We start from the raw sequence: 18311 nt of genomic DNA on the forward strand, positions 1-18311 counted from the left end.
AGCGGTTACTACACTCGGGGAAGGGGGCGGCTACCCCGGCGCGTGGCACCGACGTGTGCGGAATGGGTCGGGCTGGGCAGCCGCGCTGTCACCGGACCTGCCAGGGTGTCGGACCGGAAGCGGAAGTGTCCCTCAGCTCGGGCCGGGGTAGGCGCGCGTGGCTTGCCCCGTCGCTCCGGTCATGGCGCTGAGCGAGGCGGCCAGGCTCCGGGCCGAGATAGGTCGCAGGGAAGAGGAGCTGCGCGCCCTGCAGGGGCAGCTGGCCGCCGTCCTGGCGAGAGAGGCCGCTGAGGAGCCGGCGCTGCCCCCCTTGGAGGCGAGGGCCTCCCTCAGCCCGGCGGAGATCCTGCGCTACAGCCGGCAGCTGGTGCTCCCCGAGCTGGGCGTGCGAGGGCAGCTGCGCCTGTCCCGCTGCGCCGTGCTGGTGGTGGGCTGCGGCGGGCTGGGCTGCCCCCTGGCCCAGTATTTGGCGGCCGCCGGCGTCGGTCGCCTGGGGCTGGTAGATCACGATGTGGTGGAGATGAGCAATCTGCACCGGCAGGTCCTGCACGGGGAAGCGAGGGAAGGGCTGCCTAAGGCCCTGTCTGCAGCTGCCACCCTGCGGCAGCTGAACTCCACGGTGCAGTACGTGCCCTACCACCTGGCCCTGAGCCCAAGCACTGCCCTGGAGCTGGTCCGGCAGTACGACGTGGTGGCCGACTGCTCAGACAACGTCCCCACCAGGTACCTGGTCAGTGATGCGTGTGTCCTCGCTGGGAAGCCGCTTGTATCAGCCAGTGCTCTCCGCCTGGAGGGGCAGCTGGTCGTGTACAACTACCAAGGGGGACCCTGCTACCGCTGTCTCTTCCCAAAGCCGCCTCCACCGGAGACAGTGACCAACTGTGCAGATGGGGGAGTCCTGGGCGTTGTGCCAGGCATCATGGGGTGCATCCAGGCCTTGGAGGTGCTGAAGATAGCTTCAGGGATAGATTCTACCTTCAACCAATTCATGCTAATGTTCGATGCCCTTGAAGGCAGATTTCGCAACATCAAGTTAAGACCCAAGAAACCAGACTGTGCCATTTGTGGTGACAAGCCAACTATGACCAGCCTACAGGATTATGAAGCATTCTGTGGTTCATCAGCAACAGACAAGTGTAGAACTTTATGCCTACTGCCAAGTGAACAAAGGATATCTGTAGAGGAGTACAAAAAGCTACTGGATGAGCAAGTCCCTCATATACTGATAGATGTTCGTCCACAGGTAGAAGTGGACATTTGTTATCTTGTACACTCTATCCATATTCCTTTAAGTAAACTAGAAGGAAAAAGTGAAGAATGTTTGAAATTTTTAGAAAAAAGAATATGTGAAGAAAACCAAAGAACTAATGGCAAAATGACTTTCCCAGTATATGTTATTTGCAAACTAGGAAATGACTCCCAGAAGGCTGTGCGAGTTTTACAGGAGTTGTCTGACAAAGAACTTGGTACGATATTGGCTAAGGATATCAGAGGGGGGCTTATGGCTTGGGCTAGCAAAATCGATCCATCGTTTCCCCAGTACTAACATTCTACATATTATCATAAATTTCTGCTGCTAAATGGTCTAGTTTTATACCTGCTCAGTTTAGTAACTACTATGGTGCATGTACAAACTGGGGAGAAGATACCACAAAGTTATTTGTTAAGTGCTTTCCATGTTAACTTCTAAAAATTCTGTATATGTTTGAAATTAATTTCTCTTTGTTAACATTCTAAACGTTTGTATAAAAGAAATACTACACTTGGGGTTTTTTGTTTTTGAATTGTGGAAGTTTGGTCTAGTGAATTGAACATAGATGTGGGAACTACTGAGTAGCAATTCTGGTCCTGAAAGTGATGCACTTGTTGCACTTTGAAAATCTTTACCAATTCACCTATTGCTGGTCTAGCACCATTTCAGCTCCCTTGATACTAACAATGGAGAAAGCTTTAAGGGTGCAGCGGTAAAAATTGCACTAGCACTTCCACCATTGATAACATCCAGGGTGATGCATCAGTAATAGACCAGTGAGATGTCACGAAGCTGGAAGGGGTTGCAAGCACTTCAGAGAACAGAACTAGAATTCAAAATGATCTTGATAAATTGGAGAATTTGTCTGAAACAACAAGATGAAATTCAATAAAGACAAGTTGAAAGTACTACACTTAAGAAGGAAAAATCAAATCATACAAAAGGGGAAATAACTGGCTAGGCAGCAATGCAGCAGAAAAGGATCTGGGATCTGGATAACAAATTGAATGAGTTAACAGTGTGATGCTGTTTCAAAAAACACAATTGCTATTCTGGGATGTATCAAAAGGAATGTCCTATGTAAAACATGGGAGGTAACTGTTCTGCTATGCTCTTTAGTGGTGAGGCCTCAGCTAGAGTATAGTGTCCGGTTTTGGGTGCCAAACTTTTAAGAACAATGGACACATTGGAGAGAGTCCAGAGGAGCAGGACAACAATAAGATGTTTAGAAACCATTACATGTGAAGGAAGGTTGAAAGAACTGGGCATGGTTAGCCTAGAGAAGAGAAGGCTGAGGGGGAACATAAGTCTTCAAATGTGTAAAAGATTGTTGTGAAGAGGATGGTGATCAGTTGAATAGGAATAAGATAGACTAGGATAAGAAATAATAGGCTTAGTTTGCAACAAGGGGGATTTATGTTGGATATTGAGAAAAGCTTTGTATAAGGCTAGTTAAGCACTGGAACAGGTTACCTAGGGAGACTGTGGAATCCCCGTCCTTGGAGATTTTTAAGAACAAGGTTAGCCAAAACACCTGTCGGGAATGGTCTAAGTATACTTAATCCTGCCTCAGTGTAGAGGGGATGTATTAGATGACATCTTGATGTTCCTTCTAGTGCTACATTTCTATGAAGACCACTTTAGACAAGTCACTTAATTTTTTATTTTATTTTTACTTTTCACACCTATAATATTGCTTCACAGCTGCTGCTCTTTCTAGTGCTGTCTGAAAATGAAAAGTGTGATGAGAGTGTTGAGTATTATGAAAGACAAATTTTCACTGCACCAGGACAAGGACAGTAGAGCTACCACACTCGCTGTAACAAAACCACAGAGGATCACTTCCTTGTTCAGAGACTGTTCCTGGAAAGCAGCCAAGTATACAGCTAAAGTCCAGGTCTCATGACATCTCTATAGTACCAACTATACTAGAACATTTGTAGACTGCTCTAGAAGCAGCTTTAAAAAACAACAAACCTCAATGCCAACTCTGCCCACATATTTACACCAGCGACACCATCACAGGACCTAACCAGATCAGCCACATCATCACCGGTTCATTCACCTGCACATCCACCAATGTTATATACACCATCATGTGCCAGCAATGCCCCTCTGCTATGTACATTGGCCAAACTGGACAATCACTATGTAAAAGGATAAATAGACACAAGTCAGATATTAGGAATGGCAATATACAAAAACCTGTAGGAGAACACTTCAATCTCCCTGGACACACACTAGCAAATTTAAAGGTAGCCATCCTGCAGCAAAAAAAAACTTCGGGACCAGACTTCAAAGAGAAGCTGCTAAACTTCAGTTAATTTGCAAATTTGACACCATCAGTTTAGGATTAAACAAAGACTGTGAATGGCTAGCCAACTACAAAAGCAGTTTCTCCTCCCTTGATATTCACACCTCAACTGCTAGAAGAGGGCCTCATCTCCCTGATTGAACTAACCTCATTATCTGTAGGCTGATTCTTGCCTGCATATTTATACCTGCCTCTGGAAATTTCCACTACATACGTCTGGCGAAGTGGGTATTCACCCACGAAAGCTTATACTCCAATACGTCTGTTAGTCTATAAGGTGCCACAGGACTCTGTCGCTTTTTAAAAAACAAACAAATTTCCAATTAAATTGAATAATAGAATTAAATATTTTTTAAGAAATTACACATAGTTGGCCAGAATCAGTCACATATATGCATGCTTATTTGACTTGGGTGGCAATTGTGGTAAGTGTGTGTAGTTTGAAAATTTGTGTAAAGGCTATGTAAAAATATAAAATGGTTTGTACACTGATCTAAAAATATTAAGCACTATAGAAGTGCTACATATTGGGGGTTTTGGTCAGTTTATGTGGAGTTCTTTTTTCAGATTTCATTCATACATTTGATGATGGATATTGTTGCCTCTATATGAATTTGCAGCTACGAGTATACCCTGAAACTCTTTTGGGCAGCACTGGTCTTGCTTCTCTGGGCTGGAAAGAAGAATAGGATATTATGAAGGGTAAGCATTAAAAAGACCAAAAGCTCTAGTTCAGAAAGGGTGCACAACAAAGAGCTTGGTAGAAAATGTAAGGAAAGGACCCTAGCGAAGGCTGGGCAGCGCTTTCACAAATTGATAGTGCAGAGTATAGAGAAGATAAGACATGAAACTCCCTTCCTAGTCGTAGGGCCTCATATTCATTAACATTGAAAATCTCAGTAATCTGTCAGCTGTAACAGTAGGTTGTATGTTCCCTGGAGTGCTGAAGAACTTTAATTGGCATGGACAGATATTTGTGTCTGAATAGCTATTCCTGTCTGACAGGGAGAAAAATAACCAACTCTAATAGTGAAGCAGTATGAACCCTCTTCACTTGCACACAGAAATTATCTTTTAAAGATTTTAATTAAGGTATGGATTTCCTTTACATTCTGGGGAGAAAAAAAGCCCACCTGTTGTGACTAATCTTTGCACTGCACAAAAGGAAAGAAAAGGAGTACTACCAATATTATAGTTGAAAAGGCATAACTTAATAGCACAAATTGTAGTATACCCACACCCTATCTACTTTATTATAAGATGCCCTAGGTCCTAGCACTACAAATCTATATACTCTGTTGTGAAGGAAATGGTTTAATGAATATATAAATACAGGGCCAAACCTCTTTCAATTTAAAGTACAATGAAAACTTCTAAGGCCAAGATTTTCAACAGAGATTAGTGATTTTTGGGATCTTGAGATATATTAATGGGGTTTAATTTTTCAGAGGCTGGATGGATTCCTGAAAATCAGGCCTCGGGGGGGTTTCAATTGTTGGGAATCTGAAAACAGAGAAACCCAAAATCATTAGTCACTGTAATAGCAAGAAGGAAAACATAATCCAAACACAAATGTAGAAGATGAGAAGGATAGAGCTGACTCAGTACCCAAGGTCCTTCTGCATATCAAGCAATTGATTGTGTGTCTGGATGCCTACTTGATGTGAGCAAATAATTTCTCTTCAGTAATCCAAAGGCAATGAAAATCCACTACTCACAGGGTTCTCACTGTTATTCTTTGGTGGAAAATTCCTCTCTGATCCTAAATCTGGTGGTATATTAATGCAGTGCATGGGAATAGGAATCACCATTGTAAAGCATTTTATTAAATTTTTACCTCAATCTGCCATTGCTAGTAGAAATTATACATAAACTGAAAGAAATACAAGCCAAAATCAACCAAATAAAGCCTACCCAATTTGATATAGGAGATCTCTGTAACCAGAGTCTTTGCATCAAATCAGCAAATAGGAAACCAAAATGTAAACATTTGTTCTGTTTTATAGCAAACAATATTCTACTTGTGTGCCAAGGCCTGGAGGGCTCCATGTGAAAAAGCAAGGCTTCAGATGAGTAAGAGCCAATCAAAAAATATTGAAACTATCCAAAAACTTAATGCATCAAATCAGCCATATGGGAAATATTGTAACATCATGAAAAGTGGGAATCTTTGCTCCCAAAGACTCATTTAACAGCCCCTGAATTCCTCTTGATTTTGTGCAGCTCTAACTGAAGAATCTTGACTCAAAAGAACCCTTTATTCTACATATATATAAAAAGTATGTAGATTAGCAAGTGATCTCTGATTATAGGAAGGCTTCAGGCTTTCAAGGTGTTGTACCCTACTCCATTTAGCTTTTTCCCTTATTAATGAGGGTGGGGGGAAGGAGAACATACTACATATCTTCTGAAAGGCCAATCTATCATGTCAGCCACTGACCTCCAGTTTTTCATGGGATCATCTTAATTCACTATTCTGCTCTTGGATGATATTTCATCCTCTTAAGTGTGAGGTGCGACTCTTCAGCTTCAGTCAGACAGCAGTGATTAAAGAAACAACTGCTAAAGATTATCTGAAAGCTTAGGCACTTTTTAGACACACTAAAAAGATAGTCTCTGCTTTGATGAGTGTACAATCCAAATTTTATACCAGGCAGAGTCTGAGCTTTTTTGAATGCATTTTATTGACTATTAGAATGCTGATATTTTCTAGACTGCTAACCAAGACCTGATTTAACAAAACACTTAAATGTGTGCACCTTCAAGCACATGAGTAGTCTCAGCTGAATTCAATGAGACAACTCATATGCTTAAAATTACAGCCATACTTAACTGGTTTTCTGAATTAAGGCCTAAGTGAATACTTAGGATAACACAAATACATTTTCAGGCTCCAAAAAGTGAATGGCACTTTCTCAAGTTTCATGTGTCGGTTTGAACTTTACAATATTTTCCAGCAATATTACCAAGTAAACTAGACAAGGACTTATGGGACTGTAACTAGCAAAAAAAATAGAAGAAAATATGCTGCAAAGGGCAGATTTTTCAACTGCAGTTACTTAAGGTGCTCTTGCAAATTCTCCATAAAGGAACAGGATTTATGTGAATTATCCAGGCGATTGCATGTAGAAAAGGGGAATTATAACAGCATCCACTATAAGACTGTTGCATCCTCTCAACTATTATATCTGAATACTCACCACAGGAAAATCCATGGAATGCTGAGCTTCCCAAATCACGCATGGGCCTAGAAGCAAAATTCCTATCTCGCAAAGACAAAACAAGTTTATTAGGTATCTTAGTGCCATGCCAAGTCAAAGGAATCTTCTTGTTGTCTTCAGGTAAGGTGCTAATACCATTGTGCCTTGATATTATAGATTTAATCAATTACAAATTCCCTTGGTTTGGGGGTTTATATAATAAAATTACAATAATGGGATAAATTCTGCCCTGGTTTATAGCCATACAATACAATTTAATTTAATTTAATGATGTTATGCTGCATACAAGTCAGTGGAGAATTTGGCCTAGCGCTTTCAAAATGTGAATGGTAGAATTTCAGAATCTCTCTGAGAGCATTATTATTCCACTTATCAATGTAATATCTGATCAGGGTTGCTTTTAAAAATAAATCTTGTACCGGATGCTTAAAATACATGCTTGCAATATTTTCATTCTCTCTTTTTATTTAGTATAACATTGTAGGCTGCCCCCTTTAAAAGCACATCAGCAAAAATGGATGTTTGTTTTTGCTAGGTGGCACTATAGGTTAATAAACCATTCTCTTAGAGATTGCAATTTAGCAGAGCTCAACAAGAGATTAGATTAATTTGGTTCCATGTAAAAAATAGGTCTGGTCACATTTTTTTCAAAACTGTGTTGAGAGAACTTAAAATGCAATGCTGCAATTTGACATTAGATGCAACAGTCTGAGAAAATATAATGAAAACCACCAATTTTAAAAAGCACTACATTTGTTTTAGATACCTATCCTGAGACTTTGTGTGCTAAACTTCATCTCAGGAAATTTTGTAGTCAAGTTAGAAAACCCTATAAAGGAGAGTTTATTGGAATTACTGGCACAATTTTACCTTTAGAAATTTTAGGCCTTAATTCTGCAGAGCAAAACTACCGGCAGATTTTTAACACATGGAAAGATTTTCAGCTTTAATTGTGTAAGATCAGCACTAATTTGTGTGTTAAAAATAATCCAGAATTGGTATTGTAGTTTTGTAAGGCATTAAGGGAACAGTTTCTTTAAAATTACAGTTTTCCTACTCGAGTGATAACACTGCTCTACAGCCAAAATGCTTCTGAAATAAATGTAGTCAAACTTTACTAATTCTGGGTCACTGAGAACGAAAATGATGCTTAAAATTGTTGATTGGCTCTAGTTTTCAATATATGCTATTGGGTCAGTATATATGACCCTTGACTTGGGAATAGCGGAGGATAAGTGAGTTATAAAGGGAAGGGATCTCAATTTAAACCAGAAATGACTAAAATACATCTTTGACTGGATCTATGAATAAATCTATGACTGGGTTTGGACAGTACTTGCTTTTTAGACAAAACAATGAATGATGCAATCTGAAGCTGGTATTGCGTCATACATGATATGAATTGCATCATGTTATTCCTAGAAGTCATGGATGATGCAATCATAACGAAGCTTACATCACTCTGCTGAACAAATTGCCCTATATCAGCTCTAGAAATCATACAGTGTCGTGGTCTCTTATTTGTCAGTGTTTGATTTTGCAAAGGGACACATTTCTGTTTAGCCAAAGTGAGCAGAGATGCCTCGTACTTGTGTGAACAGTGCAGATAACTTCTGCTATGTTTGTGGTGAAGTGACTTTTGCATCACAAAAGTGCAGTATAACCACTATGGTTAAGAAAGCCTATCACCTTTATTTTGGCTGCAAAATTGGAGATCAGGACAAGAGGTGGGCCCCACACATATGCTGCAACACTTGTGCAACAAATCTTCACCAGTGGTTGAACAGGAAAAGGAAATGTATGCCTTTTGCAGTGCCAATGATTTGGAGAGAGCCAACGGATCATACCAGCAATTGTTACTTCTGCATGGTGCCTCCAGTTGGGAAAGGTGTGTCAAAGAAGAAAAAGTGGACTGTGCATTATCCAAACATTCCATCAGCTATACGCTCAGTACCCCACGGAGAAGGACTGCCGGTTCCTGATGCACCAGAATCATTCTCACTTGAGTCAGACGAGGAAGAGGATGAAACTTCTGGTCCTGAATCATCAATGTCACAGGACCCACATTTTCTCCCATCCTCCTCCTCTGAACCACACCTCATAATACAAGGTGAACTGAATGACCTTGTCAGGGATTTGGAACTACCCAAGAGTAAGGCAGAGCTGTTGGGCTCCAGACTACAGCAGTGGAATCTCCTGGCAGGTGATGTTAGGGTTTCCATGTTCCATGACCGTCAAAAGGATCTTGTCCCATTCTTCTTCATGGAAGGTGATCTTGTAGCCTGCAACAACATCGATGGTGTGATGGCAGCCCTCAACATCGTTCACGATCCAGATGAGTGGAGACTGTTCATTGATTCATCGAAGACGAGTCTTAAAGCTGTTTTACTGCATAATGGCAATGTTTTGCCATCAATTTCAGTTGGTCATGCAGTCCATATGAAGGAAACCTATGACAACATGAAACAACTTTTGAGGTGCATAAACTATGACCAACATCAGTGGCAGCTTTGTGGCTATTTGAAGGTTGTTGCTCTCTTGCTTGGTCTGCAGACTGGATACACAAAGTACTGCTGTTTTCTCTGTGAATGGGATAGTCGTGCAAGAGATTCCCACTACATCAAGAAAGATTGGCCACTCCGACAGTCATTGGAGCCTGGGAGGAAAAGTGTTCAGCATCCACCACTTGTTGAATCAAGGAAGATTTTGTTACCACCCTTACACATCAAGCTGGGTCTGATGAAGAACTTTGTCAAGGCCATTGACAAAACACAAGCAGCTTTCAAGTACCTCCGTGGAAAATTTCCAAGGTTAAGTGAAGCTAAGATAAAGGAAGGTGTCTTTGTTGGTCCTCAGATTCGTGAACTTCTTCGAGATGATGCATTTGACCATGCACTGCGTGGCAAGGAAAAGACGGCATGGAAAGCCTTCCAGTTAGTGGCAATAAATTTTCTCGGAAACAACAAGGCAGACAACTACAGGTTGTTGGTGGAAAACCTCCTCAAGGCATACAAAAGCCTTGGTTGCAACATGTCACTAAAGATACATTTTTTGCACTCTCATCTAGATTTTTTTCCACCGAACTGCGGAGCAGTGAGCGACGAGCACGGCGAGCGATTTCACCAGGACATTGCAACAATGGAGAAACGCTATCAGGGCAAATGGAGCCCATCAATGCTTGCAGACTATTGCTGGACAGTGACAAGAGATGCTCCATTTAATGAATACAAGAGACAAGCCAAGAAGCACCAAGTAGACATTGAATAGGACTAAACTATGTACATAATAGTTTTTTGCCTTTTGTTTCATAATAAATTTTATTTATATAACCCTTTTGCTGATTTTTAAAGTGTTACATAAACAGGACAGGTGACATATTATCATGTAAAGCAACCATAAACACATGAAAAGACCTAGGTTTACAATTTATGATTAAAACTCTACTATCTACACAATATACATAGACATAAAATGTAAAAACTTACATAAGTTAGAAACAGTAGCCAATCAGTTGTTTTAATTGTCATATTTGAATTCAGCACATCAAAATACATAATAAATAGCACTAATAAATAGCACATTTTATCTCTGAAGCAGACGACTTCTCAAAAATTGTAGACCAGTGTAATCTGCTTCTCAGAAATGTAAAACATAAGGAAATATTTATTTAATGAGCTACTGAGAATTCAGGATTTTCAGCCCTGGTTAAGACAGTTTTCTATCCATTTGGAAATGCAAAAAGATTTCCTTTTTGTGTTCCTCTCTTTTGTAAACCTGGAACTGAAATATTTATTGTAGCCCTCATGCCTTATTTGTTTTTAAATTAAAAAAAACCCTCAAAAATGGATGTCACTGAACCCGCCCTATTAAACAAAAATAAAAAGCAAAACAAAAAAATAGCAACAGCCCAATGTATGTAAGCAACCCTACAAATCAGTATCACAGCCCAAAATTCATGAGCAATCCTACAGTAACAAGGTAGTTTGTGATCCCCCAACATTCACATGCAACCCCAAAATAATAATCTCTGTGCTCAGACAGGTACTGAGGAAAAACTCTACAGAAGCAAACAAGGGTGCTCAGTCTAGAATTTATGAGTAACTTGATAACAATACATCAGCCCAGAACTCTCAAGAAACTGCAATAAAGCAGTGTGCTCACTCCAGCACTCCATGGAAACACTAGAGTAACAAGCCACTCTGCATATGCAATGAAGCAACAGGGAAAGAACAGTATTCTTGATTTCATATTCAAGTTTCCAAAATTTCATTAAGAGGAGAGTTGGTCATTAGTTTAGCACATTATTATCATTATTAATAAATACAAATTTAATGACAATCCTTTGACAATATTTTTAAAATCTTTACATCTTTTCAGACAGGTTAATGGATGGCTACCTTTCCAAGCTTTGGATACACTATTAATGCTATGATTAAACGTTCACATTACACTAGAGGTAGAGAGCCTGACTCACTTCTCACTTACCTGGGTATAAATCAGAAATAACTCCATTGCAGTTACACCAAAGCAAAACAGTTGTAATTGGATTCCAGATGTCACCTATATATGCTACTTCCAACAATAGACTATCATGAAACTGCTTAAACTGCACATATGCTTAAATCTTGTCGTAGTTGACTCTGCTTTTTGTTCCTGAAACTGAATCATTCGATGACTAAAGATGATAGGCTCACATATCACTCTGTATTTTACAAAAAGTTGAATCATTACAGACTCAGCTAGAACTTCATTGGTGACACCTGGTTGATAAATGTCTGTGAGACTAACTGTTCCAATAGCTTTTAAACAGAACTGAGAAATCTGAGAGCATGTAGAGTAGCAGGGATGCAACAATGCTTTCACAAAGTTACCAGCTGGGTTCAGATAACCTGTGCAGTCTGCTCTAGAGGTGAAAGAGGGGAACTTGGCATGGGCAAGTTACTTGACATATGCTTGATCTAGTTTCTCCACTTGAAAAAATGATATAATTGGCTGTCTCACAGGCTGTATACTGTTTCTAAGGACTTTGAACAACTGTGAGGAGATGTGGTACTGTACCGGTAGGTCTGTGTAAAATATTATGGAACAGTGATTATCATTCCATAGTGTCAAGTATCAGAGGGGTAGCCGTGTTAGTCTGGATCTGTAAAAGCAGCAAAGAGTCCTGTGGCACCTTATAGACTAACAGACGTATTGGAGCATGATCTTTCGTGGGTGATGCATGTCATCCGACGAAGTGGGTATTCGCCCACGAAAGCTCACGCTCCAATACGTTTGTTAGTCTATAAGGTGCCACAGAACTCTTTGCCACGGTCATTCCATAGTTAAGATTCAAACTATCTTCCTGATTTTTCAGAACGCCTCATCCATATGAAACAGATCCCTATGAAATTTAATATGTCTCAGCTTATGCCTGGGTGGAATTGTGTCTGTGACTGTGTGGGGGAGAGGAGAACAAGCAACAGGAGCCCATGAATTCTATAGTAGGCCTGGTCTACAACTTAGGTCTATCTAACTATATTGTTTTAGAGGGTGTGAAAAATTCACATCCCCGAGAGACATAGTTAAGACAATCTGTGCCCTGGAATAGACACTGCTAGGTCAATGGAAGAATTATTCCTCCATTCCTTTTGATGGGGTGGATTTACTACAGAAGTAGTAAAAAAAGTAGGAAAGAACCCTTATGTTGCTGTAGCAAGTGTCTATTCTACAGTGGAGTAGCTGCTATGCATAAGCTGTGCGACTGTAACACTTGTAGTGTAGACACAGTAAAAATTCTGTTTCATACAAATGTCCTTAGTAAGTAAGAATGCAGTACTATATGATATCAAAAAGGAGTTCGTTCTAAATGAAAAGTGTTTCAGAGTGTTATGCGAGGTGTCAATAAATCTTTAGAAGATTCAATTAAAATTAATATTTATAACAGATGGCTATTCATTTATAAAAGCATAGTTATTACAAAGTTATGACTATTCTAATTCAACTTTAACAGCGTTTATAGCTAACATGGGTCCTGATAATAGTCTTATGGTTCTGCAAGACAGTTGAAGTCAATAAGATTTCTGGGAGTCCTTGGCTTGTAGGCACTGCCTATTTAAGTCAATGGAAAGATTCTCATTGATTTGAAGGGGCATTGGCTCAGACGTATAATGAGGTTACCAGTTGCCTGATGCTGTAATAGGTATACACTCAGGCCAGGCATGCCTTTCCATTGTAGACTATGGGGTAATATTTGCATATGCTAATTTAAGGGTGTTGAAATGCAAGTAGGGAGCAAGCCTTTAGGCCTAAAATTTAGGCTGCATATTAGCTAAAGTTAAGCTGTTAACATAAGTGATTAAGAATTATTAATAGAAGTGACTCAAGGCATAACCTGGGGTCATGTAGTAAACATCCTTTTGTTTTAAATGTTTGTAGCCAATGTTGTAGGGGAATTTTTGGATGTTTTTAAATATTGGTAACTGAAGAATTTGCATTGATGCAAATAATAATTAGAATGATGTTTGATATTAATAGCCAATAAGAAAGTAGAAGATATTTGAATTTTGGGGTATGGAAGAGTAAATATGGTAATGGAAAAATAAATATGATAAAAAGGGAGATTTATTGTTAATTAGCTTATTATAATTTACTATAAATAGGATTGCTCCTAAATTATGAGGCGCTTCATACACCATCATGCACAGCTTAAAGGAAGGACCCTACACCCATTTTTTCATCTAGGAACTGATCACCCCTTGGTGTTATTTCATAGAAATATGAGTATAAATGTAGCATTACATTTGTATGCTGTGATTCTTTTATGCATGCTTGCTTTAGTTTTATAATATAATAAAATTCTGAATTTCATCACTTATTGTGGCACTCAAGGTTCTTTGACCAAATTAAATAAATTACCTGTAACCGAATCAAGGACCGTACCTTGGGCTTATATTATTTTTAAATTTTGCATCAAAACATATTAATGGGAATATCTAAATCAAAGATTACACCCTGTGAAACTGAAAGCATCTGCCTTTTGCTCCTCTGTGATCACTTAATGCTAATGAAATGTGGCAGATGTTTGCTGTGGGAGAAGGCAAATGGTTTAACCTAAGCAGGTCACATTTATCTAAGATCATCTGAGAAATGCTCCCTCTGAATGAGAAGAGACTAACAGGGGGATAATGCAGTACCATCATTCTTTCATTCACAAATCCTAGTCAGTAAATTGCAGGATGGAAAATTTACCTGCCAAGAGTGTATTATATGCAGCGTTGTTGTAGCCTGGCTAGTTCCAGAATATTAGAGAGGCAAGGTCGTTGAGGTAATATATTTATTATGGGACCAACTTCTGTTGGTGAAAGAGACAAGTTTTCAAGCTTACACAGAGCTCTTCACATCTGGTAAACATACTCAGAACAGCTAAATACAAGGTGGAACAGATTGTTTAGCATAAGTAGTTAACACATATTTCAAGGGCCCATTCAAGGTGAAGTGGCTCATTCACATCCCTCCAGTCATGGTGGTTGGGGGGAAAGAAGAGGGAGGAAGGCAGCTGGGGGTGTTGCTAGTGGGTTATAGATTGTTGTAATAAGCCATAAATCCAGTGTCTCTCTTCAGTCCATGATTTTTAGTGTCTAGCAAAATTATGAATTTAAGCTCCCAGGTTCATCTTTTGAAAGTGTTGTGCAGATTTCCTTTAAGGATAAGGACTGATAAGTCAGATACAGAGTGATGGCTTTGTGAAAAGCAAAAATGGAGAATGCAGATTCATCCTCTCTGTTCCATGGCTGTGTGGGCTTCCAAGCAAAATCGAGTTTGCATGGCACAATCCTGCAATCATAACTCCTCCCTGACACAATGGGAGTTTTGCCTGAATAAGGCCTGTTAGATACATTTTGGGTGCAATAACTATGACAAACTCAGCAGAGACATGAACATGGCTAAACTCCCATGGTTAATGAGGCCTTTAGAGGAAGGGAAGCCCGCAAAAGCATTGAAGCTATGGGCAGAGATAAATAGCAAGACTGGATTTTGGGCCTTTCTTGTGCTGGCCAGGTTCATCCCCCTTAGCTTCTTTCCTTCCCTTTCAGAGGGATGATGTGTCAGCATAAGTTTCCTCCTCCATTTTCCCACCAGGTGTGGATGAGCTGTCTAGTTGAGCAGTCCTGGGATGACCATCAGCAAAGTACTGCCCAATGTGAGTAAGGGTGGTAGAATTTGGGATATATTTATCGGGTGCTAATGCAAACCACAGAAAAGTTATATATAATGCTCTGTGGTTTGTGGCATAAACCTTCTGCATTTTTCATTAGCATTAGTTAAATATATCAGGCCACACTGTTTACCTCAGCCTGTAGCTTTGAGAACTTTGTGATGGGAAATAAATATCATAGTATCATAGAAATGGGCAAGAAGTGACCTCAAGAAGTCATCAAGTCCAGCCCCTTGCACTGAGACCTGGCCAATAAATCTAGAACATCCCTGGCAGGTGTTTGTCCAACCTGTTCTTAAAAACCTCCAACTATGGGGATTCCATAACCTCCCTTGGAAGTCTATTGCAGAGTTTATCTACCGTTATAGTTGGGAACTTTTCCTACTATGTAACCTAAATCTCCCTTGATGCAGATTAAGTTCTTACTTCTTGTCATACCATCTGTGGACATGGAAAACAATTGATCACTGTCTTCTTTATAATAGCCCTTAAAATATTTGAAGACTGTTATCTGTTCCCCCTTCAGTCTTCTTTTCTCAAGTCTAAACATGCCCAGATTTGTTAACCTTTTCTCATAGATAAAGTTTCCTAAGCCTTTTATCATTTGTGTTGCTCACCTCTGGGCTCTCTCCAACTTGTCCATCTTTTCTAAAGTGTGGGAAGGGATTTCCATAGCTTCCCACTACAAGTAAAGCAGAGTTGCACAAAGGAAGGATGGTTTTGTGGTTAAGGAAATAGACTGAGACAAAAGAGATCTGGGTTCTCTTGAGCTGTGTCACAGACTTCCCGTGTACTGGGGCATTTCACTTATCTCCTCTATCAATTATGTTGTAACAATAAATTCATCAGTGCCTGTGTGGTGGTCAGATACTATGGTGATGGGACCCCAGAGAAGCCTGATTATAAGTGTTATTCTGGAACAGCTCTTAGAACTTGAACAGGTAATATAACTCATATTCTTCATGGTGGGGTCAGATGATGGGATATTGCAGTGACTGTGTTGGAAACAGAGATAAGTAGGTGGTGACTTCCAGTGCAGCTGTATTATATCCTTTTATTATACAGTCAGTAAGTCTAGTCGCACGTTTGTGTGCTCTTCTTGTCTGTACAGCAACAGAAGAGAGTGCATAACATTCCAGTCCTGAAATCAGGAAGAAGAATGGATTCTGTTTGCATCATTTTCAAGATCCTTTATTATCTGGTGCAATGTTTCCCAAACTTGGGAAGCCGCTTGTTTAGGGAAAGCCCCTGGCGGGCCTGGCAGGTTTGTTTACCTGCCATGTCCTCAGGTCCTGCCGATCGCAGCTCCCATTGGCCTGGAGTGGTGAACCACAGTCAGTGGGAGCTGTGATCAGCCGGACCTGCGGACGCAGCAGGTAAACAAACCGGCCCGGCCCGCCAAGGGCTTTCCCTAAACAAGCGGCGTCCCAAGTTTGGGAAACACTGATCTGGTGGATTAATTTTCTTTACAGTGTTTTTCATTTGATTTGGTTTAGCTGATTGTTAAAACCCATTGAAATCTATCCATGTCATGGTGCTGCTCTGACCTCTTGGTTCTGTCTATTTTTATTGTAAGGCATTTGCAAGTCTAATATTTCATTCTCATGCCAAAGACTGCAGTGAAGAACAGAAAAATGGCTCGGTGTCAAAATCTATATCTGTCCTATGAATCTAATAAGAAAGGGAAAATGGTGTAAATTTAGCCTATTCCCTTTTCAGTGTTTTAGATTATAAGTATTCGTATTTCTCTAAATGCTGGGTATTTCAAAAGATGGTTTCAAGCCAACAGTGAGGCTATTTTTTATGTTTTAACAAGCTTGCTTAAAATAAGAGTACCTAATTAAGTCTAGACACAAGCCATAGCTAAATCTATAGAACAGGGGTCAGCAACCTTTCAGAAGTGGTGTGCCGAGTCTTAATTTATTCACTCTAATTTAAGGTTTCGCGTGCTGGTAATACATTTTAACGTTTTTAGTAGGTCTCTTTCTCTAAGTCTATAATATATAACTAAACTATTGTTGTATGTAAAGTAAATAAGGTTTTTTAAATGTTTAAGAAGCTTCATTTAAAATTAAATTAAAATGCAGAGCCCCACAGACCAGTGGCCAGGACTCAGGCAGTGTGAGTGCCACTGAAAATCAGCTTGCGTGCTGCCTTCGGCACCTGTGCCATAGGTTGCCTACCCCTGCTATAGAATCACAAAAGCAAGAGATGGAAAGGATCTATCAGATCATCGAAGCCTTGCCCTGGGGCTCAAAATTGTTCCAGGCAAAGAATTCTCCAGTCCTCTATCCTCTGTCCAGTCCAATTTTAAATATCTCAGTCGTATCTCTCAAAGTGAGACTACTGCACACTCCTTTCTTCTCCTACTCCTCCTTCTCCTTCCTCACCCTGCATCATCTGGGGTTGGGTCATCGTGCAAGCATCCGCCATCTTTGTGTGTCCGAGGCGGTACTAAAGTCTATCTGCTTACCATCTTTTTTGATGCAATCCATCCATCTCTTCCTATGCTTTCTAGTCCTATTCACACATCCTCGGTGTCCAAACTAGCGAGGTCATTCTTCCTGGATTTTGTCAGCCACATCACGAATTGTGACTTCCATCCTAATGCTTTCATTTCACAATCTTACAGATTAATCCAAGTCATGGAATATCTTTCCCCCGTCCCTCTCGTAAAATACAGACTCTAAGTGCTGGAGAGGAAAGCGACACTTGAAAGTACCTACTTTCTCTTGGTGAAGGAGTTTAACAAAATTCCAACATCATGGGATGTGTAAAAGAAGAGCTGTTATACTTTTAAGGTGGAATTTTATAAGCTCTCATCATAGGTCTTACTCTGCTCTCTTTGGAGTCAGTAGTAAAACTTGGATTTCAGTAGGGACAGAATTCAATGGGAGCAATTAGGCCAGCACGGAGTGCTTTTGAAAATCTCACCTTTAATTCATGAGGTAGGTTCCTTGGGCAGCTTGTGGATTCAAGATACTGCGATGGTTGGTGCATCATAATTGCTTAAATTAGTTAGGATGCACAGTCTGTCTAATCTACCTATGAGAGTTTGCAGAATTATCTCTGCAGTTCCCATATTCTTAAATAGGTCTGTGGTCAGAAAATGAATTTGTATAAATGACCCTGGTACTGTACCTCTTGGCTGTTACGGATATGGTCAGCCTTAGAGCTGAGTGAATAATTGCAGTAAAAGCAACTGTGACGCTGTAACATGTGCAAATTATGCATCCAGTTGCACTTTCCTCTTGTACGTGCATATGTTCAATTAATACACTAGATCTACCCCTTTAATTCTTTATTTCTGTCAGCAAAGAGAGAAAG

The 18311-nt window shown here is 40.2% G+C and overlaps 1 protein-coding gene and 1 long non-coding RNA gene across 3 annotated transcripts in view; both read left to right on the forward strand.

Moving 5' to 3' along the window:
• The first annotated feature begins 35 nt into the window (after window positions 1-35).
• Window positions 36-1767, forward strand: MOCS3 (molybdenum cofactor synthesis 3). Its single transcript, XM_039498378.1, has one exon. The coding sequence runs from the start codon at window positions 182-184 to the stop codon at window positions 1544-1546; it is 1365 nt and encodes a 454-aa protein (XP_039354312.1). The 5' UTR covers window positions 36-181; the 3' UTR covers window positions 1547-1767.
• A 4762-nt stretch (window positions 1768-6529) lies between these two features.
• LOC120381300 overlaps window positions 6530-18311 on the forward strand; it is a 32331-nt gene continuing 20549 nt past the window's right edge. For both annotated transcript variants that reach the window (XR_005588013.1, XR_005588014.1), the window contains exon 1: window positions 6530-6907. This is a non-coding gene — a long non-coding RNA (uncharacterized LOC120381300). The remainder of the gene's footprint in view (window positions 6908-18311) is intronic.

This window comes from Mauremys reevesii, linkage group 13 (genome assembly GCF_016161935.1).
Source record: "Mauremys reevesii isolate NIE-2019 linkage group 13, ASM1616193v1, whole genome shotgun sequence".
Classification (NCBI taxonomy): domain Eukaryota; kingdom Metazoa; phylum Chordata; order Testudines; family Geoemydidae; genus Mauremys; species Mauremys reevesii.